Below are 20894 nucleotides of genomic sequence, written 5' to 3' on the forward strand. Positions count from 1 at the left end.
TATCTCCAAAGCGGATATCTCCTACGTAGGACCTAGTATCTCCTAAGCGGATATCTCCTACGTAGGACCTAGTATCTCCTAAGCGGATATCTCCTAAGTAGGACCTAGTATCTAATAAGCGGATATCTCCTACGTAGGACCTAGTATCTAATAAGCGGATATCTCCTACGTAGGACCTAGTATCTCCTAAGCGGATATCTCCTACGTAGGACCTAGTATCTCCTAAGCGGATATCTCCTACGTAGGACCTAGTATCTCCTAAGCGGATATCTCCTACGTAGGACCTAGTATCTCCTAAGCGGATATCTCCTACGTAAGACCTAGTATCTTCTAAGCGGATATCTCCTACGTAGGACCTAGTATCTCCTAAGCGGATATCTCCTACGTAGGACCTAGTATCTCCTAAGCGGATATCTCCTACGTAGGACCTAGTATCTCCTAAGCGGATATCTCCTACGTAGGACCTAGTATCTCCTAAGCGGATATCTCCTACGTAGGACCTAGTATCTCCTAAGCTGATATCTCCTACGTAGGACCTAGTATCTAATAAGCGGATATCTCCTACGTAGGACCTAGTATCTAATAAGCGGATATCTCCTACGTAGGACCTAGTATCTCCTAAGCGGATATCTCCTACGTAGGACCTAGTATCTCCTAAGCGGATATCTCCTACGTAGGACCTAGCATCTCCAAAGTGGATATCTCCTACGTAAGACCTAGTATCTCCTAAGCGGATATCTCCTACGTAGGACCTAGCATCTCCAAAGTGGATATCTCCTACGTAGGACCTAGCATCTCCTAAGCGGATATCTCCTACGTAAGACCTAGTATCTTCTAAGCGGATATCTCCTACGTAGGACCTAGCATCTCCAAAGTGGATATCTCCTACGTAGGACCTAGCATCTCCTAAGCGGATATCTCCTACGTAGGACCTAGTATCTCCTAAGCGGATATCTCCTACGTAGGACCTAGTATCTCCTAAGCGGATATCTCCTACGTAGGACCTAGTATCTCCTAAGCGGATATCTCCTACGTAGGACCTAGTATCTCCTAAGCGGATATCTCCTAAGTAGGACCTAGTATCTAATAAGCGGATATCTCCTACGTAGGACCTAGTATCTCCGAAGCGGATATCTCCTACGTAGGACCTAGCATCTCCTAAGCGGATATCTCCTACCTAGGACCTAGTATCTCCAAAGTGGATATCTCCTACGTAGGACCTAGCATCTCCAAAGTGGATATCTCCTACGTAGGACCTAGCATCTCCTAAGCGGATATCTCCTACGTAGGACCTAGCATCTCCAAAGTGGATATCTCCTACGTAGGACCTAGCATCTCCTAAGCGGATATCTCCTACGTAGGACCTAGTATCTCCTACGTGGGCCTTACTATCTCCTACTTAGGAGAGAAAGTAACTAAGTAGATACTTACACCCTTCGCAGGAGATATTTTGTCCTACGTGAGAGATCGTAAGACCAACAACAAAAACAAGTCATCGTGGCCCCACTACACTTCTTCAGAAGGTAGTACATGTATAAACATAATTTATGGATTCTGTACATGGTCACCAGCTAAAATAATCAGAAGGAAGCGGATGAAGAATAGTTTGATATTACCAGACATTGTTACGGAATATGAAAGTGGTTGTCATTTCTTTCAAAATATATCAATGTCCTTACACAATGCCATATAGAAAGCGATCCATTGTAACATATGTTAATATATTTGGGATTTCACTTTCTCAGTAAGCACAAATTCTAGTACTTTGTTTTTGAGTCCGGGACCATATGTGACTCGAACCGACACCCTCAGTGTCAGGCACCTAATCGCCAGCAAACTTATTAGAGGGGTACGCAAAGTCAGCGGTCTACGCTACCAGTTGTCCGACTTTCATTTTGTGGAAGTCGTGGTGGCTGAGCGGGTTAGGCGACTGACTTTATGTGCTGGCGACTAGGTGCCTGACTGTGAGAGTTTGGGTTCGAATCCCGGATGGGGTTCACCTCAAAAAGCGTACTGCAATTTGTACTTTACTAAGAAAGTGTAATCCCAGATTTAACATAGGTTATGTATCAATGTATAATGAATACGATCTTAAAGCCCACGGTAAATAACATTATTTTGCGTTTAGTTAGGACAATATACATAACACTAAAGTGATCTATAACATGAACATCGACCTACGCACTTGCATACAAGGGCTTCTGTCAGCGAGCATGACACAGTGTCCTACGCGATTATCGATTTTTACAGGTATTCTTCAGCATGGAAATTGTACAGATTTGAGGAACTTTGAAACAAGACTTTTCATGATGTGCTGATTTGTGATTTGTTTGCTTTGACTGAAGCCAATACTGGAGAATTCCAAAAGGACCGAAAAACATTACTCCTGGTGCCATTGTTTCGTAGTTAACAAACCTATTCTCCATTTTTTATCGTCAAATAATGATAATATATAATAGGAAAGCTGTCTGCATTTTAAGGTTCAATAGCCGTTGAAAATTTAGCGTGTATTTCAGTCAATCGACATGTCATGCGTCGCTCGGCCTGTTTTACAAAAACGAGTATTGATATTATGCTAACAGATTATGAATCATAATTCGGTCGAGTGAAGACGTAAAACCATTTCATGACACAATCACGGGTGCAAGGACTGTCAGTGCACTAATAACCAGTGTAACCGGGGCCTAGATTTCCGAAGCTCTCTTAGAGCCGACTATTAACACGAAGGTAGACGTAAATATTCTTAGAATGAAATAAGGGGGTCAATAGTTTCACGGTACTTCAACCCCTGTCAATGCTACAGCCCCTATCAATCTGTGTTAATCATACAGTTATAAAAGATGTCCTTATTGATTATACAACTGGATTCTATGTACAGTTTGTTGACGCTAAAAGGCAAATCCGACCAGGACTTAATATTCAACCATATTGATCCTACCGGCAAAGAAACACTCGCTTCCAAAATGTATGTCATGTTAAATATTGTCATTTACGGTGATTCCGGTGCGGTGCCTCTTATGCTGTAGGTACGAGTGGCGCTCGTAGTTGAAATCCTAAAGGAGAGTGGTTCTTTTCGCCCGCACAAACGACCCTGATGAACCATTTATTTGTTTTGTGGCACAACTACACACTCGAGTTCCGTGAATAGCGTAAAGTCGTCAAAATAGTGAATAGTTCGGACAACAGCTGCTTCCCTTTCCACCGACTTTATTGCCCAGCTGTCTGTGCAAATCAAAAGATGCAAGCTTCTGAGTAGTATGAAGGGTTTAACAAAATTATCCTGATGTGTTTGTACTCAAAGTGACACGTGTGAAAACATCATTTCGATCAGTAGATTAGTCTGTACAATTAACATTCCATTGATTTGGATTTGTAATTAATCACTGTACTTGGAGATTTCTCGCAAAACGTCATTGTAACAAACGCTCCGAAATCATTCGGAGGCAATCACGATGACATTAAGGAGCTTGACGCTACTGGTCTTACTATGTTATATATTTCTAAAAGGTATGTAACCTGTTGTGATCTTACTTCACAAAAAATACACTATCATGGAGAGTTTACAGGCTATCGTGGATTAAGCATGTATCGAGGGTATGCTTTACTCATTGCATCGTATGGTTGTCATATTAAAACTCTTGCGAGGAAGAGTCCAATCTTATCATACAGGACGACAGCTAGTCGACTTGCGTTTTCTCAACTGTTGATATTTATACTAAAACTAGAAGACCTTTAATTGCAATTTAAAAATGTGCCTTGTGAAGAATTATACTTTTCAAAGTGGTAGAAGAACCTGATGTTTTAAGTTTCTTGGCCTCAGAGACGACTACTAGGTCAGGCTCGCTGACTTGCTTGGGACCTGTTATCGCATCCCAATTGCGTAGATTTATGCTCATGCTGTTGGTCACTAGGTTGTCTGGTCCTGACTCAGTTATTTACAGACCGTGACACTATGGCAGGAATATTGCCTAGTATACAGGTAATATCTCCAGCTAACATAAGGAAACACATTTCCTTCTTTCCTTAAAGGCCTTTACATAATGGGTATCTGATTGAGATTCTTATATTTTCAGATATCCCTGATGGCAGAAAACATAATGCTAGCCAAGCCTAGTATATGGAGTGACATGTTCAATGAAGAGACGGGAGGTCAGTAGTTAACAGCTGAAATCTACTCTGATAAGAACCCCTACTGGCATGGAGATCTGCAGGGGTTGTACACCGTTCATAATATCTCAGTCTCAAGTGACCTCAGCAATGACTTTGGTAAGTTCCTTTGTTTCTGAGCTGTAATCGCAGAAGTACACTACCATTAATCCATATGTACTTCAAAGGTTACCCGTGAATGCCCGGGTGAGGATATTGCCTTCAGCAACCCATGCTTGCTATAAAAGGCGACTATGCTTGTCGTAAGATGCGACAAACGAGATCTGGTGGTCAGACTCACTGACTTGGTTGACATATGTCATCGGATCCTAAATGCGCAGATCGATGTTCATGCAGTTGATCATCGGATCAAAACTCTGAGTCTGCTCCAGATCATCCAATATGAGCATGTGCTGGGTGAAAACTCTGAATCCGGGCCAGACCATACAATATGAGCTTCGTGCCACACAACTTTAATGCGATGATGTGCCACTCCAGTCAGAGAGCATTAGCAACCAATCCTGTTAAAATAATCACTTCTTACGACAAGCATTGGTTGCTAAGATCACTTCTAACCCAGATTCTTCGTTGTTAACAGGCACACTGAGTATAAATCCACTGATAAATCGTGTATTAAACAGGCCATTATCTGGGAGGTGCGTATGTGGGTGTGTCCACGGATGACAGCATCGGCTGCCCAGGTGTGGACATCTTCATCTGCGGCCAGTGTCCACAGGTAGTTGGTCAAGGAGAAACCTTCACGTTTACTTGTTCCCATCCACGACCAGTGAGATTCGTGAAGGTCTGGAGACATGTCACTGATGATTATATGGATATTTCGGAGATTGAAGTTGAGGGCACGCCAACAAATCAAAATGGTAATGTATCTTTACAAGGTTGCTACAAATTTCTTGTAAAAGAAATTTCTAACTACTCTAGTGTACTCTGTTATGATTATAATATCATTTGTGTTGCGCGGATATCTAATACAACTACTCAAAGGTGCTGTTTTCTCCGTCGACCATAGGTTGTTCATCACAACGGCACATCGCATTTGAACTCCCTGAGGAATGTACAACCCGTGCTGTCTACCAGGCGGTCAGAGTTAATGTAGCTATCCCATTCTTACCAGGTGCCTGGTGGACTGGGGCACATACCCACAATACTTTGGTTAACTTTAGAACAATGTTTTAAATGTATTGGTGCTGAAAAGAAGGAAAAGACAATCTGAATACTTGATATAATATGTAAAACCTCTAAATGAATTACTGCCGTCAAACTGACTTGACGGACGTAACTTCGTCAAACATGGTCGTACAAAACGACCTTAAATAAGATCAACAAAAATGGATTATGGAAACACGTAGATTCCAATGAAACACCTATAATAATTATGACATATTAGTCCATTTCAAGACACGATACAATAAACGTATTTACACGAACAAACCAAAGATCAAAATACTGTGGCAGGTATAAATTTACTTCAGGAGTATAATTCTTACGTGACTCAAGTCAGTTTACTCATCGTAATTAAATTCACTTATTAAAGCAAATATACTGCTGCAAATACATGCATGCATAAACAATGTTGACAATTTTTATATATACTTCATATATTCTGTGGTAGGCGACGTTTTGACATAGATTCTAATATCGTTTTCAAGCAAGTGCCATCGCATCAATTTCTAAGATGTCTGTGAAAGGAATGTGTGCATGATTAACTGTATGTTGTGCCCATATATCCATGAAAGCGCTTCGGGAATGTTTTAAGAGAATAATGCCCGACTTTTATGTCTTGAAGATGAAAAGAAAAGAAACATAGATTTCAGCTGACTTTGTTAGACTTATTGCGTTCAGTTTGAGTTCCGAAGTACTTAGCTCTTTATCCACCACCAGTTTGCTCTGATTTTAGGAACTAAGTACACTAAAGTGTTCAACTCCATGATTTCAACACCGATGACGTCTCTCACAGTTGCTTCCGCCACTGACTGCGGTCTCCGATGTCACTGGTCCCAGCCTTGCCTGAGTTTCAGTTACCACCCAACAGCTGCTCCCAACTGTCTCCTGACAACGAACCCAGGAGATGCAGCAACAGCAGTGGGATGGACCAAGTACACCATCGAGAAGTGTTCAAGCAATGTCACGTGTCAATTTTAATTAAAGACAGAGCAACGCATTGCTCTCATAAATTATGTTACTTTTTGTCGCGTGAATTTGAACGGACAGTATCATCAATGTCACATGTCTCTTCTCACTCTGAGGACGGAGTGTATTGTAAGCATACGATAACAGATTATCTTCATATATCAATCCTGCAAATTTTAAATAAAATTGCTATTAATGTGCAATAGTCCTTCATAAATGGAAATATTTTTCACCATTTTCATAAATGTTAATGTGTACATCACTATGAATAAATCTGCCAAGAAGTGTTATTTTTTGCAAGTACACTACTTCTTGAGTAATTGACTTATATGTCTTCGTTATGTCTTTTACATAGCTCTTGGTTGCACCTTAGCATCTTTCCTGACTGTTCAAGGGACATCTCCACTTACAGACTTACATCTGTCTGCTATCCTGAACAAAGTCTACGCGAAGCCTCCACGAAGCCTACACGAGGCTTACGCGAAGCCTCCAGGAAACCTTCTCGAGGCCTACGCGAAGCTGATTAGTTCCTCCTTAGTGTTCCTTTCAGCAAGATAAAAAATATTTGGTGCCAGAACTTTTCAGTCTGCGTCAGCTCTTCTTTCCTATGACCTGAGATGTTCTACGTCGCTTGACTTTTTAAGGCTCATGTCCAGTTCTAGCACTTTGGGAGATACTGAAACTGACTTAAACTATTGTATGCACTTTGACCATGTCCATGAGATGTCGAGACCAGCGCTATACAAATGTCCTGGTTATCTGGTTATTATCTTCAGATGTCTGCCGAAGAACATAACAATGCCATTTATACCCATGAAGTTGATTCATTTCCATCAAAATAATCTTCATTGTGTCGTCAAAAGTTCATCACTGAGCCTGTTTGTCAGTTTACGGTGAGATATTTGTAAATGAGAATCCAGGGAAGTACTGATAGGCAGCACAATTCTCTGGTTACTTCTTCCAAATTTACCTAGTAGCCATATCAGCTTGCTGATACACGCAAACCTCAATACATTTTCACTGCAAAACGTACAAGCATCTTTACAGTCCACCGACACTAACACATCGGTATTTTGCGTTGTACTCAAGTTACTCCAGATAGAGAATGGCAAAGGAGATGGACAGTCTTATAATTCCACCATTTGCACTTATAACTTGCAGGATCTGACTTTTGTGAAACACGTTGCAATGGAAGTTGTCAAAACCGGCATCTGTAAAAGGCGGCATAAAGTCTCAGTCCTAACACTGACTTACATATATCATCAGTTCTCAATCGCGCTATCTAAGCCGGACTATTTCTTCAGTTCTGATGAGAGCCGGTTTAGACAGCTTCCCCTGTATACATGTGTCACTTCATCATGCGATATGAAAACCGGGATGGAGAATTAAAAATCAGTAGTCAGTTATACACAAACGGTTCTACACAAATGTAATGCAAACATTAAAAGATCATGTGTGTGTGATCATTTGTCACGTTTAAAAGAGGACAAGTACATTGTTCACGCCACATTTGCAAATTTGTGTACTGTAGGATATACAGTGGAAGCTGTCAAAACCGGCATCTGTCCAATCCGGCAATTGTAAACACCAGCATAAAATGTCAATCCTACACATTACTTGTACATTTAAAATTTATCTACAATTCAAAACGCTGTCTAAAGAGGACTATTTCTTCAATCCCGATGAGTGCCGGTTTAGACAGTTTCCACTGTACTTATTGAGATACAACGATGAATTAACCTGTTGGGTTAAAAGATTTCTTCGTTCTTTCGATCGTTTCGGTTTCCGCCTCGAAAATATTAGTCTCATTGCAACTCTGGTTTCATCTAAGTCATTGTTTCAAACATAATTTAGTAAGACAAACGTAATGGGCGAAGAACTCCTTCATTCAGGTGAAACGAGGCTAATACAGATATTCATCCATACAGTTTGCCCATGTCTGTTGATCAACTTCTAAACATGCCCCCTCAAAGAAACATGATTAATTGCAGAAACTGAGATACCTTTCTGCTCAAAGGACTAATTACAGTCATCGAATATGTCAGATCGAAACGACAGTAGCAGCTGTTTATAGCACCTTAACTGGATTTGAGTCACAAAGGATTGTTACGAATAGTAATTGTTAATTTGATTATTCATGATATGATAATACATCATCGCAAATACTGAACAATGCATACAGTCATTCTACTGTTAACAAAAACAGATGGAATTCAAATTACTCCTCTTGATTCGTGAGCCTCTTCTTTCCGTTTCGGTCCAATCCGCACAGCTTCTAAGCATCGAAAGATGATATCACTTTACAAGTATGAGATGTTCCACGGCTTGACAAATGACCCAGATTTGCATATATTGGAATGCCTTCCAGAACATTTCATTTGAAACAAGAGGGAAACTGGTTATCGTCTAAATATTGAAAAATTCAATTTCCTCGTTCGAATCGTGTCGTGGTGGTGTTTTAATTAACTAAATCGCTCTACGAGACAAGTGTTAAACAGTAGCGGTATTGATTTCACACCACGATCAGCATGTATTGTACGTGCTTAATCGCCAATCTACCTGTAGCAGCCAAGTGTATTCGTCCAGATTACTTGCCCCGCCTGCTTGTCACGCGTTCACTGCGCTGGCTCATCTAATACTCGTCAAGCAGTGAAACATCTTCGCAGCAAAACACTGACAGCAAGTGTTCCTTGTGTTGGCTTACACTTGAACTTGGGTATTCGTTGTTAAATCTACAGAACCTAACAGCTAAAGCTAACTACGTTGACGACGTCACGACACATCCCTGTTGGTGTCACATGGGTCTTCTAAACCTAAAGATGCTGCTGAATCGCCTTGTCGTTGGAATTTGTTTTTTTCTGGTACCAGGTGAGTGAAGGAGTGAGTGAATATGATTTTATGCCACCTTATGTAGTATTCCAGTGACATTTTACGAGTGTGGTATATCATGCCTTGGTCTTCTTCTCTATCGTTCAACAAGATATATGTAGTATATGATTGTCACATTTCACCTGCCGTTTTTATATCTATAAAACACATACACTTTACAATAATACGTTGTTTGATTCTTCTGCAAATTTACCTGTATGAAATAGTAAAAATATGTTAACTGTTGTTAACCTTAAACTGAAATCCGAAAATCCGAAAACGTCATGGCCAAAAAAATTGTTTTTTAAGATGTTGATCTTTATGAGAGCTAAACATCCGACCCAAACTGTCGGGGTATTTTAACATTACGTGTGGGACGCAATGGCAACCCGTTCGGTCCATAGTGGAGGATTCTAGGTTCTGCTTAAGGGGTGGGCACACTGGCAGTATCATTTTACGAGCTACATAGATCCACATTGTCTAAATTCGTTCGCCCAGCTATAAAATGGGTACCTGTGAGGATGTGCTGTCAATGAGAGTATTCAGTTCGTCCCGCACGTTTTATACTTCCCAGAGAGTTGATAAAGTGTCGGAAACTAGGTTAGTATCCAATGACCGGGGATATATAGTTATGCACGTCGCGCCTTGAGCAAGCGAAGTGCTTTGATACGAGGGCCATATGAAAGTACAATCACTTTCGCCATATATGACTGACATTTTATATAGTCTTTGGTTTTCAGTTAGCAAATATAGGTTATCACGCGAGTGGGTGTGTTTGGGATGGTTAATATCCTGCATTGGGAATAAACATTGTATTTAGCAAGCCTTAGGGAGCTGACTGCATAGTGTTTATTCCCTGTGCAGGATATTAACCATCCCCCAAAACACTCGAGTATGATACCCCAATTTTCATAAAATTTTCATTTTTCATTCTTCCTGTAAAAGTTTTAAACAAATGTGATTTCATTTTCCACAGGTCATAAACCTAAACTTCCTGAGATGTGCCAGCATATCTATGACGGCACAAATATGTGCGTAGTAATACGTGACGTCACAAGTTCGGTGACGTATTTTTCTACTGATCACTCATTTGATTGCGTTACGTCATGTAGTTCCCAGTCAGCTTTTATGTTAAAGTGCTAATTGTTGTCAACAAATATTAACTTAGGTTGAAAAATGACAAAATACACGTGTGGAATGTGGGAAAATTTCAGTAAAACGTTTGAACAAGAAATATAATGTTCGCATTTCGCAAGCGCACTTGTCAACTGACAGAGTGTCAAACAGTTCATTCGAGATTTTCCTGGCAGCTGTCCGAGTCAATGATAGCAAGACGCCTGCGCTTCGGTGGTGGTGAAGTATTAGCTGGGAGAATGTTTACAGTTATGTTGCCACCAGTCACTGAATCCCCAAACAACGCGTTAACACCACCAGAAACATTGACAGTCAATCTGGACACGATCGCCGATAGATGAGCGTGACGTCATGTTTGTTTACAGTGTGAAAGTAGTCCCTAACATTTGCATATGACCTCTCTAATTTGCATCGGTATCCGTATATGACCCCAACGCATACCGAAAATATCCGTTGGCTTTATCCTACCGAGAGCACTACCCATTGTATGATAATTGATGTCAACTGGTTCTCACAGCAAATAGCTGGAAGATTGCAGATGTGGCGTAATGCATTTTTCCATGAAGTGTTTTGAAGAAAGATGCAAAGCGTTTTCAATGTTCTGCACTTACAGATATTGCTTTCAATAAGGCAGAGAACATTATGCTGGGAAAGCCAAGTAAAGTCAATGCAGGAGGTGATGGGACGGCAGCTAATGGAAATGACGGACATTCTGGCACACATCCGACATACACCGCTCGGACAGCCCTCCCTTCCTGGCAAGGAGATCTTCTTGGTTTCTACACAGTCCATAACATCACCATCACAAGTGACATAAGCTATAGCGCTGGTGGGTATTTTTTGCTTATTTTTCTAACATGTTCTTGAATTTATAGTCCGTTTGGCTCAAAAGCGGACCGATGAATTCCAGTCTAACTAGAAAACCATTAAACCAGACAACCCAGTATCTAGAAATAATCGAGTCTGGACCAGACAATCCAGTGATCAACAACATGAGCATCGATCTGCACAACTGGGAACCGATGACATGTGTCAACCAAGTCAGCGAGCCTGACCATCCGATTTGAACGGGAGGTGTTTGGACGAGTCCTTCTGTCCGCTAATATCAACACTGTTGAAATGATACCTTGTATAATTCCGTAATTTATATCTTTCTAGAGAACTCATAGTTTAGCCGTTGTTAGCCAGCAGTAAAAAGGCACGTATCCTAACGTAAGAAACAACGCACAGATTTTCAACCTGGACGTTTAGGTACATCGGTAACTGAATGTGGTTATGGCAACTGGGCGACTAGTCCATACCAAATCAAGGCTGTTGTCATACTTTTTATCTGTCAGAGAACATAATTATTTGTTTCTATGAACCGGAAAATGTCTGGCGTCAAACCTACAACGAATAGATTGGCATTTCCTAATTTCTTCCGTTGGAATTCAAGGTTATTCCTTCCTTACGATCTTCACGATCTTGATCGCACCTAGGCAGAATTATTTACAAATCCGGAAACATGAAGTTAGGGGAATGAATTATCATTTAAAAGCATCCCTTAATGCATGATAAATAGTGTGTTCTCTACTCATTCCACCACTTGATAAATAGTGTGTTCCCTACTCATTCCAACACATGGTAAGTAGTGTGTTCTCTACTCATTCCCTCACTTGATAAAAAATGAATGTGTTCTCTACTTATTCCATCACTGAATAAATAGTCTGTTCTCTATTCATTACTACATATGGTAAATAGTGTTCTCTTCTCATTACTACATATGGTAAATAGTGTTCTCTACTCATTCCATTACATGATAAATAGTGCGTTCTCTGCTCATTACTACACATGGTAAATAGTGTGTCCTCGACTCAGTAATCATTACTGCACATGGTAGGTAGTGTGTTCTCTATTCATTCCATGCATAATAATGTGTCTGCTTCTCATTCCTACACATGATAACTGTATCCTACGTGTAACAGGCACGCAAGCATCAGGCCCCTTTGCCAGCAGAATATATATATATGTGTGTGTGTGTGTGTGTGTGTGTGTGTGTGTGTGTGTGTGTGTGTGTGTATAATTGCATTTTATATAGCACTATAGTCTGAGTAAGCAATTAATCAAGGGAGACAACTCTACAGCGCTACGTTAAAGGCCCGTAGCCAAAATACTAAAAGTGCTGAACATTTATGATACGAAATGTGACCCAAATTAATTTTCATTCAAAACTTTAAACATTGTGACACAAATAATAATTATTACTTAATCGATAATACAATTTACAGAAAATACACTCTCATAACAATATATATTGTAAATATTGTATCAAACAGGGCAATACCTGAGGAGTGCATTCGTGGGTGTTTCTCCCGATGATAGCATCATCTGTCCGAATGCAGTAGTCTTTGTCTGCGGTCAGTGCCCGGACAACATTGGAGGAGGGGAATCTTTCACATTCAACTGTTCCCACCAACAATCAGTCAGATTCGTGAAGGTCTGGAGAAACATCACTGGATTTCTAGCATTAGATGAGCTTGCGGTTGAAGGAAGTCCACAACCCCAAAATGGTAACTTAATTACCCAATCATTTAGGAAGTATTTTTTTCATTACGATTGATTAGTGTAACAACCAATGCTCGCGACATTGACTGCTTTAGACATAGCATCCGGAGTCGTTGTTGTATGGTAACACGAAGCACGAATCGTACAAGTAGCTGCCTACCCAACTTGTGTACTCATTGATTAGGACGATTTATATGGGCATTTGTTCTCGTTGAATTACCCGTGTGTTGTAATATTTCAGCTTAGAAATCTACTTCAGCCCTTACATAAATCCACTTTGTGCCTGGCAGAACATTTACATTCACATTTACATTTACTTTGTTGTTTAAGATCGCACTCATGAATATTGCAGCAAGGTGTATAGCACAGTCAGAGAGTAAAATCAAGGTTGCAATACCGGTATTACCGCTCAAAACTGTTCCCCCGTGTTGATTGTTCACCATTCTGTTCCTTTTGCTGATTCTTTTCCTCAGGAGTAAAGTACCAAAAACTACGCAACCACAGATCAGCATCGCCGATGACGTCTCTCACGGCCCCGTCCGCCACTGACTGCGGTCTCCGATGTCACTTGTCTCAGCCTTGCCTGAGTTTCAGTTACCACCCAACAGCTGCTCCCAACTGTCTCCTGACAACAAACACTGGATATGCAGCAACAGCAGTGGGCTGGACCAAGTACACCATCGAGACGTGTTCCAGCAAGATCACCTGTGACCTGACAGACCATTTCAATTAGCACCAGAGCCACAACTGATCGTTTAAATACGTGTTGGACACGTTCTGTTAACAAAAGCGTCTAGGTGGAAACGTTTTGTTTATCTCAGAGGTACTTTACCAGACTTAAACACACCATACCACCAAATATGCTAAAATGCTTTGGTCATCGCGATGTTCAATTTCCGTGTCAACAAATGTGAGTGTCGAATTGTCAATTTAGGTAAACCGAACATACAGTTGCCAGTCTTGCAAACTATGGTGTTGCTGAAGCCATCAAGAGACAGTCACATAGTTATGTTGCCTGACTAACAATTGACGATGACTCAGCTTATCATATTAAAAGTGTATAAATTGTGTGGCATCCCACGAGGATGCTACTGTCAATTAACCGTAAACGCTTCTTAAAATATTGCCTTATCCAGACATTAAAACCGATGTCACAGAAGCACTGCAAAGCCTCAAATTGACATGGATTAGAGATATTAGTTCAGTAATTGACTTTGGTTCTGGGCACCAGTACCCAGATAACATTGGTAAACTGCATGGTTTTTTATAACTGTGAACAGTTTAAGACTTGTATCTACAAACATTCTTTCACATTTGGAAAACAAACCTGAGAAAGTGATATACCATCAAACACATATCTTCCCATGCTAATTTCTCTTAAGCCATTTTTCGTCTTTTGTTTCACATTTTCAAGTCACCTCATGGTATTAGCCGAACTTTAGTGGTGAAGTCCATGTGTGAAAATGTTTAAAATGACTTCATCTGAGAAATTTCTCAGGAGCTTTGACAACGATTTACATGGACTTTACCTTGTCATGTTTATTTAAATATAATGTTACGCTGCATTCATCAAACTTCCAGCTATAAAGCGGTGGTCAGTAAATAATCGAGTCTTGACCAGACAATCCAGTGATCAACAGCATGAACATCTATGCAGCTGCGATACGATGACATTTGTTACCCAGCGAGCCTGACCACCCGATCCCTTGTCACACGCTGAAATTACTGAAGATCAATTCTAACCTGAATCTACATGGGTTCAAGATCATCTGACATTACACTGTTGTAAATAGTCCCCTTTCATGTGTTCAACCACAGTGTGGTCTTTTTTAATGATTGTGGCGTAAAACTCCTCTACTGCAAAACCGATATCGCGTCATGCTCACAATGACTCACATTCTGTAATACGGGCCAGTGTCATCTGCTTCCTCTTTTATAAATATAAAAATCTTCATAAATATATATTGGACCTGTGGGGTAGTCTAGTTGTTAACGTCACGCCGAAGACCTGGGTTGTATTCCCCACATGGGTACAGTGTGTGAAGCCCATTTCTGATGTCTCCCGCCGCGATATTGCAAGGATATTGGTAAGAGCGGCGTAAAAATAAACTCATTCACACCCTCATAAAGGAATGCATCATTCAGGAATACGACTAATAATGCATTATTTACATTATTAGTCCACTATTTGCTTCGTTTCTTCTTTTTGATGGTCTATTTAGTGTGTATTTGTTGTAAAGTTGTTTGGTAATGGTAAAGTGTTTAACCAGTGATTGTTTTATCCTGCAATTGGTGTCTTAAAAGTTCTCCTTTTATATGCATTAATACATCTTTAGATTTTACATGCCTTCAGTATATTAAGGGGGCTCCTCAAATGCTGTGTTTGTCCATGGTCTGCAGGGTGTTATCCAAGATGAACATATATGACTGACATAGATGTGAAATCCTGTCCAGTCCCTCGTCCATACATGTATCCTCAAATCGCTTTCTGATTATTACCCACTGTTTTTAATTATTTTTTTAGAAAAATAATACACAACACAATTTACACACAGCAGAGAACACCAAATGAGTTTCTGTAAACTTGGGTCCTGCTCTTGAACCTACCGGGAGTTGGAGGTTTTCGCTCGTTTTATCATGCTAAATTGACTACTCTTTCCTACACTTTACATTTCTCGCCATTTCAGACATCTTATCAAACGTTGGAAAAGTTCAATACCCTAATTTTATAGAACGTAATCAGATTTCGTATATGTGTAGTATATATGTCAACATATGGTTTCCCGTTTGAGGAAATATGTTAAAGCTGATTCTTTTTGACAGTCACCGAATGCAGCTACAAAGTATATTTATTTCTAGACTTGTTATATTATACATATTGAATGTTTCATTTAAGGAAAATTCCATTTTTGTCCACATCATAAGACTATTGTGTCTTTGGTACTTTCCAGCAACGGTGTGCATACAGATGTCTTTATATATTCACATGTGTATGTTATATAGTTTGTATGTTGTATGTTGTATCTTTTGATAACATGTTATTGTATCAATATTTCATATTGTATTTAGTCTTTGTAAACTGTCTTGCGTAATTACAGCACGTTTTCTTCCTTTGATGTCCTTATAATGTTGAAGTTGACATTGATCTGTCATAAGCGTACTTCCATAACGGCTACACAGTGATTAAGGTAAATTTGTTTTGCAACTCTTTCGAAAAATGGCATTTTTTACACATTGTTTTTGTTAATAATAATTAACGCATGAACTCTTTCTGAACTTTGAAATGTATCACATTTGCAATAAACTCTTTTGTTTGAACTCGACTCAGACTAGTCCCGGACAAGATGGAGTGTTGTTAGATATATGTTTTAAGGCCACGAATAAAAAAAGCTTCAAACAAACAAACAAACACACACACACACGCGCACATACGCACGCACGCAAACACACTTGTACGCACGCACACACACGCGTTCTGGACAAACTTCTGAAAGGTACTACATTGTTATACAAGCTTATGGACTTTTCTGACCCAGAGCATTGGGAAATCTTCTGTTGTCTTTCTCTGAGGTGTATAAACTGAACTCCCATCAACATTGCATCTCTAGTTACATAGAGCAACAACAGTTATGTGGAGAGTAGTCTTAATCTTGATTATCAGCCTAGGAAATGCTAGGAACTTTGCCACTGAAATACAATGTAGTGAGGTGAATATTGTCATTATTGCTATAATTACTCATCATTGTTCACATTATACAGCCTTTGAATTTGCGCTGCCTCGGGAATACCTTTCACATGACTGGTATCAATTTGTAAACAGTATGGACTATTGAGGTTTAGTTTTAGTTTCAACCCATATAAACATAGTTCTAAAGTGCAATTCAAACTACATCCGTTATTCGCTTCTAGACACATTGATACCTTGGATGTGACCATAAAGCGCAACATTTCTTCGTAATTAACTTATTCCGACACGGTACTTATAGGTGTTCTTTGTCTATCATGTTGCACATCAAACCAGTCAGTTTCATTTCAGTAGCACATGACTGCTATAGCTGTTTACATGTAATGTTCTATAAACCGTATTGTATGGCGCAGATCATGTAACCATTCTCCACGTCACACAAAAGGTACATCCAATGTCTTGCAGTAATAAGTATTGGAGGCGTAAAATCACTGATGCCATGTGGCAGCGTGAGGGACCTATGCAAAATAATGGTATGAACTTTTTTCATGATTTTCTTACTTAAAATAATGAAACCAGTAAACATCGAGGCTCAGGTTGTTGATTACCGGGGTTTTTCTTCAGAGCAAAAGTTTGAAAAGTGTTGTGTATGACGTTTAACGGCAAATCAAATAGTTGAAAGACATTACTTTAAAAAAAAAAACATCAATCACATCTTTTAAAATACAACAGGTTGTTCCTTTGTTGTTTAATGCCGCACTCTGAAATAATCCAACTATATGGTCTGTAAATAATAATGTCTTTGCCAGACCATCCTTTGATCAACAGCATGAGCATATATGTCCGCAACGGGGATACGAAGACACGTGTCAACGACGTCGTCCCCAACCCGGTAATCGCCTCTTGTGACAAGCATGGAAATACACATAAACGAATCTGCTTCGTCCACGTCCATAAGTGAAATATGAAAATAAGTCAAATCAAACTTGAAAAGTGTCAGGGAAAATCTGCAAAATACATTTTGAGCTTGACATGTGGTCGATTTCATGCATATTTAAATGTCACGACAACGCAAAGAGGTACTCGAAAATACATATTGCACGGGGATTGATTGCAAATATGAACATTAACGCACGCTGGCCACTTGACTAAACGTGTGTAGGTGCTTCAAGAAGAATGTAACAAACCATCATCGCATATATGCCTCGTCCAGTGAATGAATAGTGGACATAAAGTGGTTGTAATACACACCAGGTAATGTATGATTTTCATAACATGCGTAGGTCGTGCACCAAAAACAAATATTTAAAGAATCTTATCAATCTTCACACAGTTAAATGTGGCCTCTCTGACAACAAATGGAACCGTGCTGGTATCATCGGTCTCCATAGCACCGTTTGTGAAAAGCCCTATTTGAAAATGTGTAATCTATAAGACATTCGCTGCTCTGTCACCAAGGTAGATGATACAATTTATTCGTTTTTACATTTAATAAATTCATTTAAAAGTCTGACTAGAGTTACCTCCCTTTAACAAGATGATCGTCAGTGATCACGTGGTAACTATAACTGTGCTGCCGCCTTTTCAAATCCGACAAACAGAATAGTCTACATTCAACGGTGAAGTTTAAAGTCATCGTAGGACCAATTTCACCGCACCATGACCAGGCGGGGAAATCAATGACGAAAGAGGAAACTGTTGCCAGGCAGGCGAAGCGAACCAGATCAGACAGTGCAGGTGAGACGAGCAGGTCGGTCGAGGTGGCAGCCAATCACGCGCGATACAGGAAACAAAACGGGTGACTCTTCTCAGATCTGTATCGACATTGATACAAGAAATGCTAACTTCAAGGAAAAGCTAAGAAATGGCGAACATGTTGATCTCGAGTCACTGATTAAAAAATCAAACAAGGATCAGTCACCAGGTTCATTGAAAGTAAATAGTATGAGTCAGATAGAGTTTGTATGGCATACAAAGGACATTGGAAATATCTGTGACTGCACCTTAGACTTTCTCAAGTATATACTTGGAGCAATTTCCAAACAAACACCTAGAGATACTGAAGTTCATGCACACCGTTCGAATGGTGTCCTTTCGTAGTTCAGAATGGAGAAACTAAGACAAATAATCAATGTCTTCCTTCGATGTCTTGGGGAACCTTATTGAAAGCTATTAAAAATGCAACTAGTATTTGTCGTCCTGGAACTTAGAAAACTTCTATTGAAGAATTTTCCACTGCGATACAGAGAATGTAGTGATAAAAGGCTGATATGTTTTGTCCATTTTGAGTTTGAGTCCCAGAAACGTCCTCTTGTATGAACTTCGATGCTTACCTTGACACCTTTGACACTTCTCGTAAACACAGTCACGATCATGATGTTGTGCACGCTCATTACCTGCCTTATAAAAGCAGGAGGAGTTGTGAAACTGAATCACGTTGAGAAAATGGCAAGCTTGACACAAGACGACAAGAATCACGTTCTCGCTATGGTTAGCGACATCTCTTCAGATGTGATGACTTCCAGGCACTGTAATGTGCATCTATACACCGTTGGTCAACTCATACCGGAAGTGATGCATTTGTCCGCACTCTGGCGCACCACTTTTGACGACAGCTCGACAGGACCGCTTCCGACTCTTCCGAGATCGGTTAAAAATAGCTGCTGATACTGCAAAGCGGACCAAACAACGTCATGCCTCCACAGAAACGGTGCCTTAACGCAGGTTTAACGTATCCTTTGTAGATGGACGTCATCGGATTTATGGACGTCGAGAAAAACTGTGTTTTTGAACATGGTCGTTTTGGAAGGGGTGGTGCCATGACCAAGGACAAGTGCTGAATTGACAGCGACCCTTCAACATCACTGGCAGACATCGCGCATTTCTTAGAAATATGTGTCTTCCAATGCCACCGTCTTGGAGTGCACGGTGGACACACGCGATATTGACTGCAAATGACCCATACTTTGTTTGATGTCGTTGTTGCGTCACTTTGTTGTTGATCGGACATTTTCCGATTAAGTTATCCACAGCTGTTGGTTTTAAAAACAAATCTGCCAGTAATATCTATAAATGTGGACATTTGTGAGAGTAAAGAAAGTATGAATGTCCAATTGCGTTTTTAATGGCTTTCAGTATATTAACACTGGATCTTTGTTGTATGTAAGCAGTAATTCCACAAAAGTAAATTTCAACAAGGGAAGCATACCTTCCCAGGGGTCTAAAAAATCAAGTAGCATGAAAAGGTTCGGCTATTGTTGGGATTACAATGAACCAGGAAAAGTTTATACAAAGAAGGATTGTAAAAATCCTCATGTATGTTATTCCTGCATCCAGTAACACGTTGCCCATCTACCGTCATGACCCAAAGCAAAAAGGCTTTTCATCACATTTGCGTGTCAGTCAGATGGCCTGGTATATGAGTTGCAGTTATTCGCTACAATTTCCACTATTTCTTTTATTGGATTTCTTCGAATTGGCAAAATCGTAAAAGTTTCTGATGCGAATTCAAACCAGGCGTTACAGTTTGATCACATCAACCTGTTGACTCAAACTTGCAATTTACCATAATATTCTCATAGACTGATATCAGTATGGCCACTCAACTACAATAAATTTGCCGTCACAGTCCGATAAAGCCATTTGCCCGGTTGTATCAATGAAAAATTTCCCGGCACTTCGACCAAAGGCCCATTCTTATCTTTTGTTCACTTGAATGGCATGCCGGTTACAAGGTACCAATTTACTGCGGTATTGAGCAATGCACTGCAATGCTTGAACTTGCCAAGTCCAAGGTGAAGTCACACTCCTCCAGAATAGGAAGAGCGACATATGTAGCTTCTGAAGGATTATCCCACGACATTACTAGTAAATGAAGGCGATGGAAATCCCACGCGTACACACGCTACATGTGACATTCAGTGTAACAATGTAAAGCTTACCCTGTTTCATTTACGTTGCTGATGGCATAAATGAAGACCATTCGATAGATTTGTGGCAAAGGTTTGATTGATGGTGGAAGGTGCCATATCAAGCATGATAAACAAATCAGATAAACACTGTAAATAATAACTTATGTGTGGTGGTTAGGTGGGGTTAAACTTGCTCTATACCAATTTCAGTGGCGGATTTTGAGATGAGCTCCTAAAGGTTTGGTGGAAATATTGTTGAGCTTTAGACCCTGTGGGTCTGCTTTCCAAGTCCGGTCGCCGTCTTCCAGCGACATCTCGGTGTGTCCAAACCCGCAGAGGTGAAATAACCTGTGAGTAGACTTGATTGGATCGCAGCATCACTATGTGCACTACACTATTGCTACTGCTGTATGATTTGTGCTTCACTATGGGCAGTACCCTTTGGTTATCACAATCAT

General features: G+C 40.1%; 2 protein-coding genes across 3 annotated transcripts; both read left to right on the forward strand.

Moving 5' to 3' along the window:
- Positions 1 to 3952: 3952 nt before the first annotated feature.
- On the forward strand, positions 3953 to 6306 carry LOC137280797 (uncharacterized). The gene is made up of 4 exons (XM_067812001.1): positions 3953 to 3979; positions 4185 to 4266; positions 4788 to 5024; positions 6062 to 6306. The coding sequence occupies exons 1-4, from the start codon at positions 3953 to 3955 to the stop codon at positions 6304 to 6306; spliced, it is 591 nt and encodes a 196-aa protein (XP_067668102.1).
- Positions 6307 to 8911: 2605 nt separating this feature from the next.
- Positions 8912 to 16158, forward strand: LOC137282296 (uncharacterized). 2 transcript variants are annotated; one of them, XR_010956796.1, is made up of 5 exons: positions 8951 to 9162; positions 10910 to 11125; positions 12612 to 12845; positions 13314 to 15219; positions 15700 to 16158. XR_010956796.1 is itself a non-coding variant. In XM_067814037.1 (4 exons), exons 1-4 carry the CDS (start codon positions 9093 to 9095, stop codon positions 13571 to 13573), a joined length of 780 nt encoding a protein of 259 aa, XP_067670138.1. In that variant the 5' UTR covers positions 8912 to 9092; the 3' UTR covers positions 13574 to 16158. The 2 variants fall into 2 exon arrangements, 1 of the variants encoding a protein (XP_067670138.1); XM_067814037.1 differs by having other exon boundaries at positions 8912 to 9162; positions 13314 to 16158.
- Positions 16159 to 20894: the final 4736 nt, after the last annotated feature.

This window comes from Haliotis asinina, chromosome 4, assembly GCF_037392515.1.
Source record: "Haliotis asinina isolate JCU_RB_2024 chromosome 4, JCU_Hal_asi_v2, whole genome shotgun sequence".
NCBI lineage: Eukaryota > Metazoa > Mollusca > Gastropoda > Lepetellida > Haliotidae > Haliotis > Haliotis asinina.

Excerpts from the sequence above, each read along its gene's own strand:
- LOC137280797 (XM_067812001.1), top strand. The coding sequence starts at position 3,953 with ATGGCAGGAATATTGCCTAGTATACAG. Across the intron at positions 3,980-4,184 it reads GAATATTGCCTAGTATACAG|AACCCCTACTGGCATGGAGA; the intron begins GTAATATCTCCA and ends TACTCTGATAAG. Across the intron at positions 5,025-6,061 it reads CACGCCAACAAATCAAAATG|GAACTAAGTACACTAAAGTG; the intron begins GTAATGTATCTT and ends CTCTGATTTTAG.
- LOC137282296 (XM_067814037.1), top strand. The coding sequence starts at position 9,093 with ATGGGTCTTCTAAACCTAAAGATGCTGCTGAATCGCCTTGTCGTTGGA. Across the intron at positions 9,163-10,909 it reads TTGTTTTTTTCTGGTACCAG|ATATTGCTTTCAATAAGGCA; the intron begins GTGAGTGAAGGA and ends CTGCACTTACAG. Across the intron at positions 12,846-13,313 it reads AAGTCCACAACCCCAAAATG|GAGTAAAGTACCAAAAACTA; the intron begins GTAACTTAATTA and ends TCTTTTCCTCAG.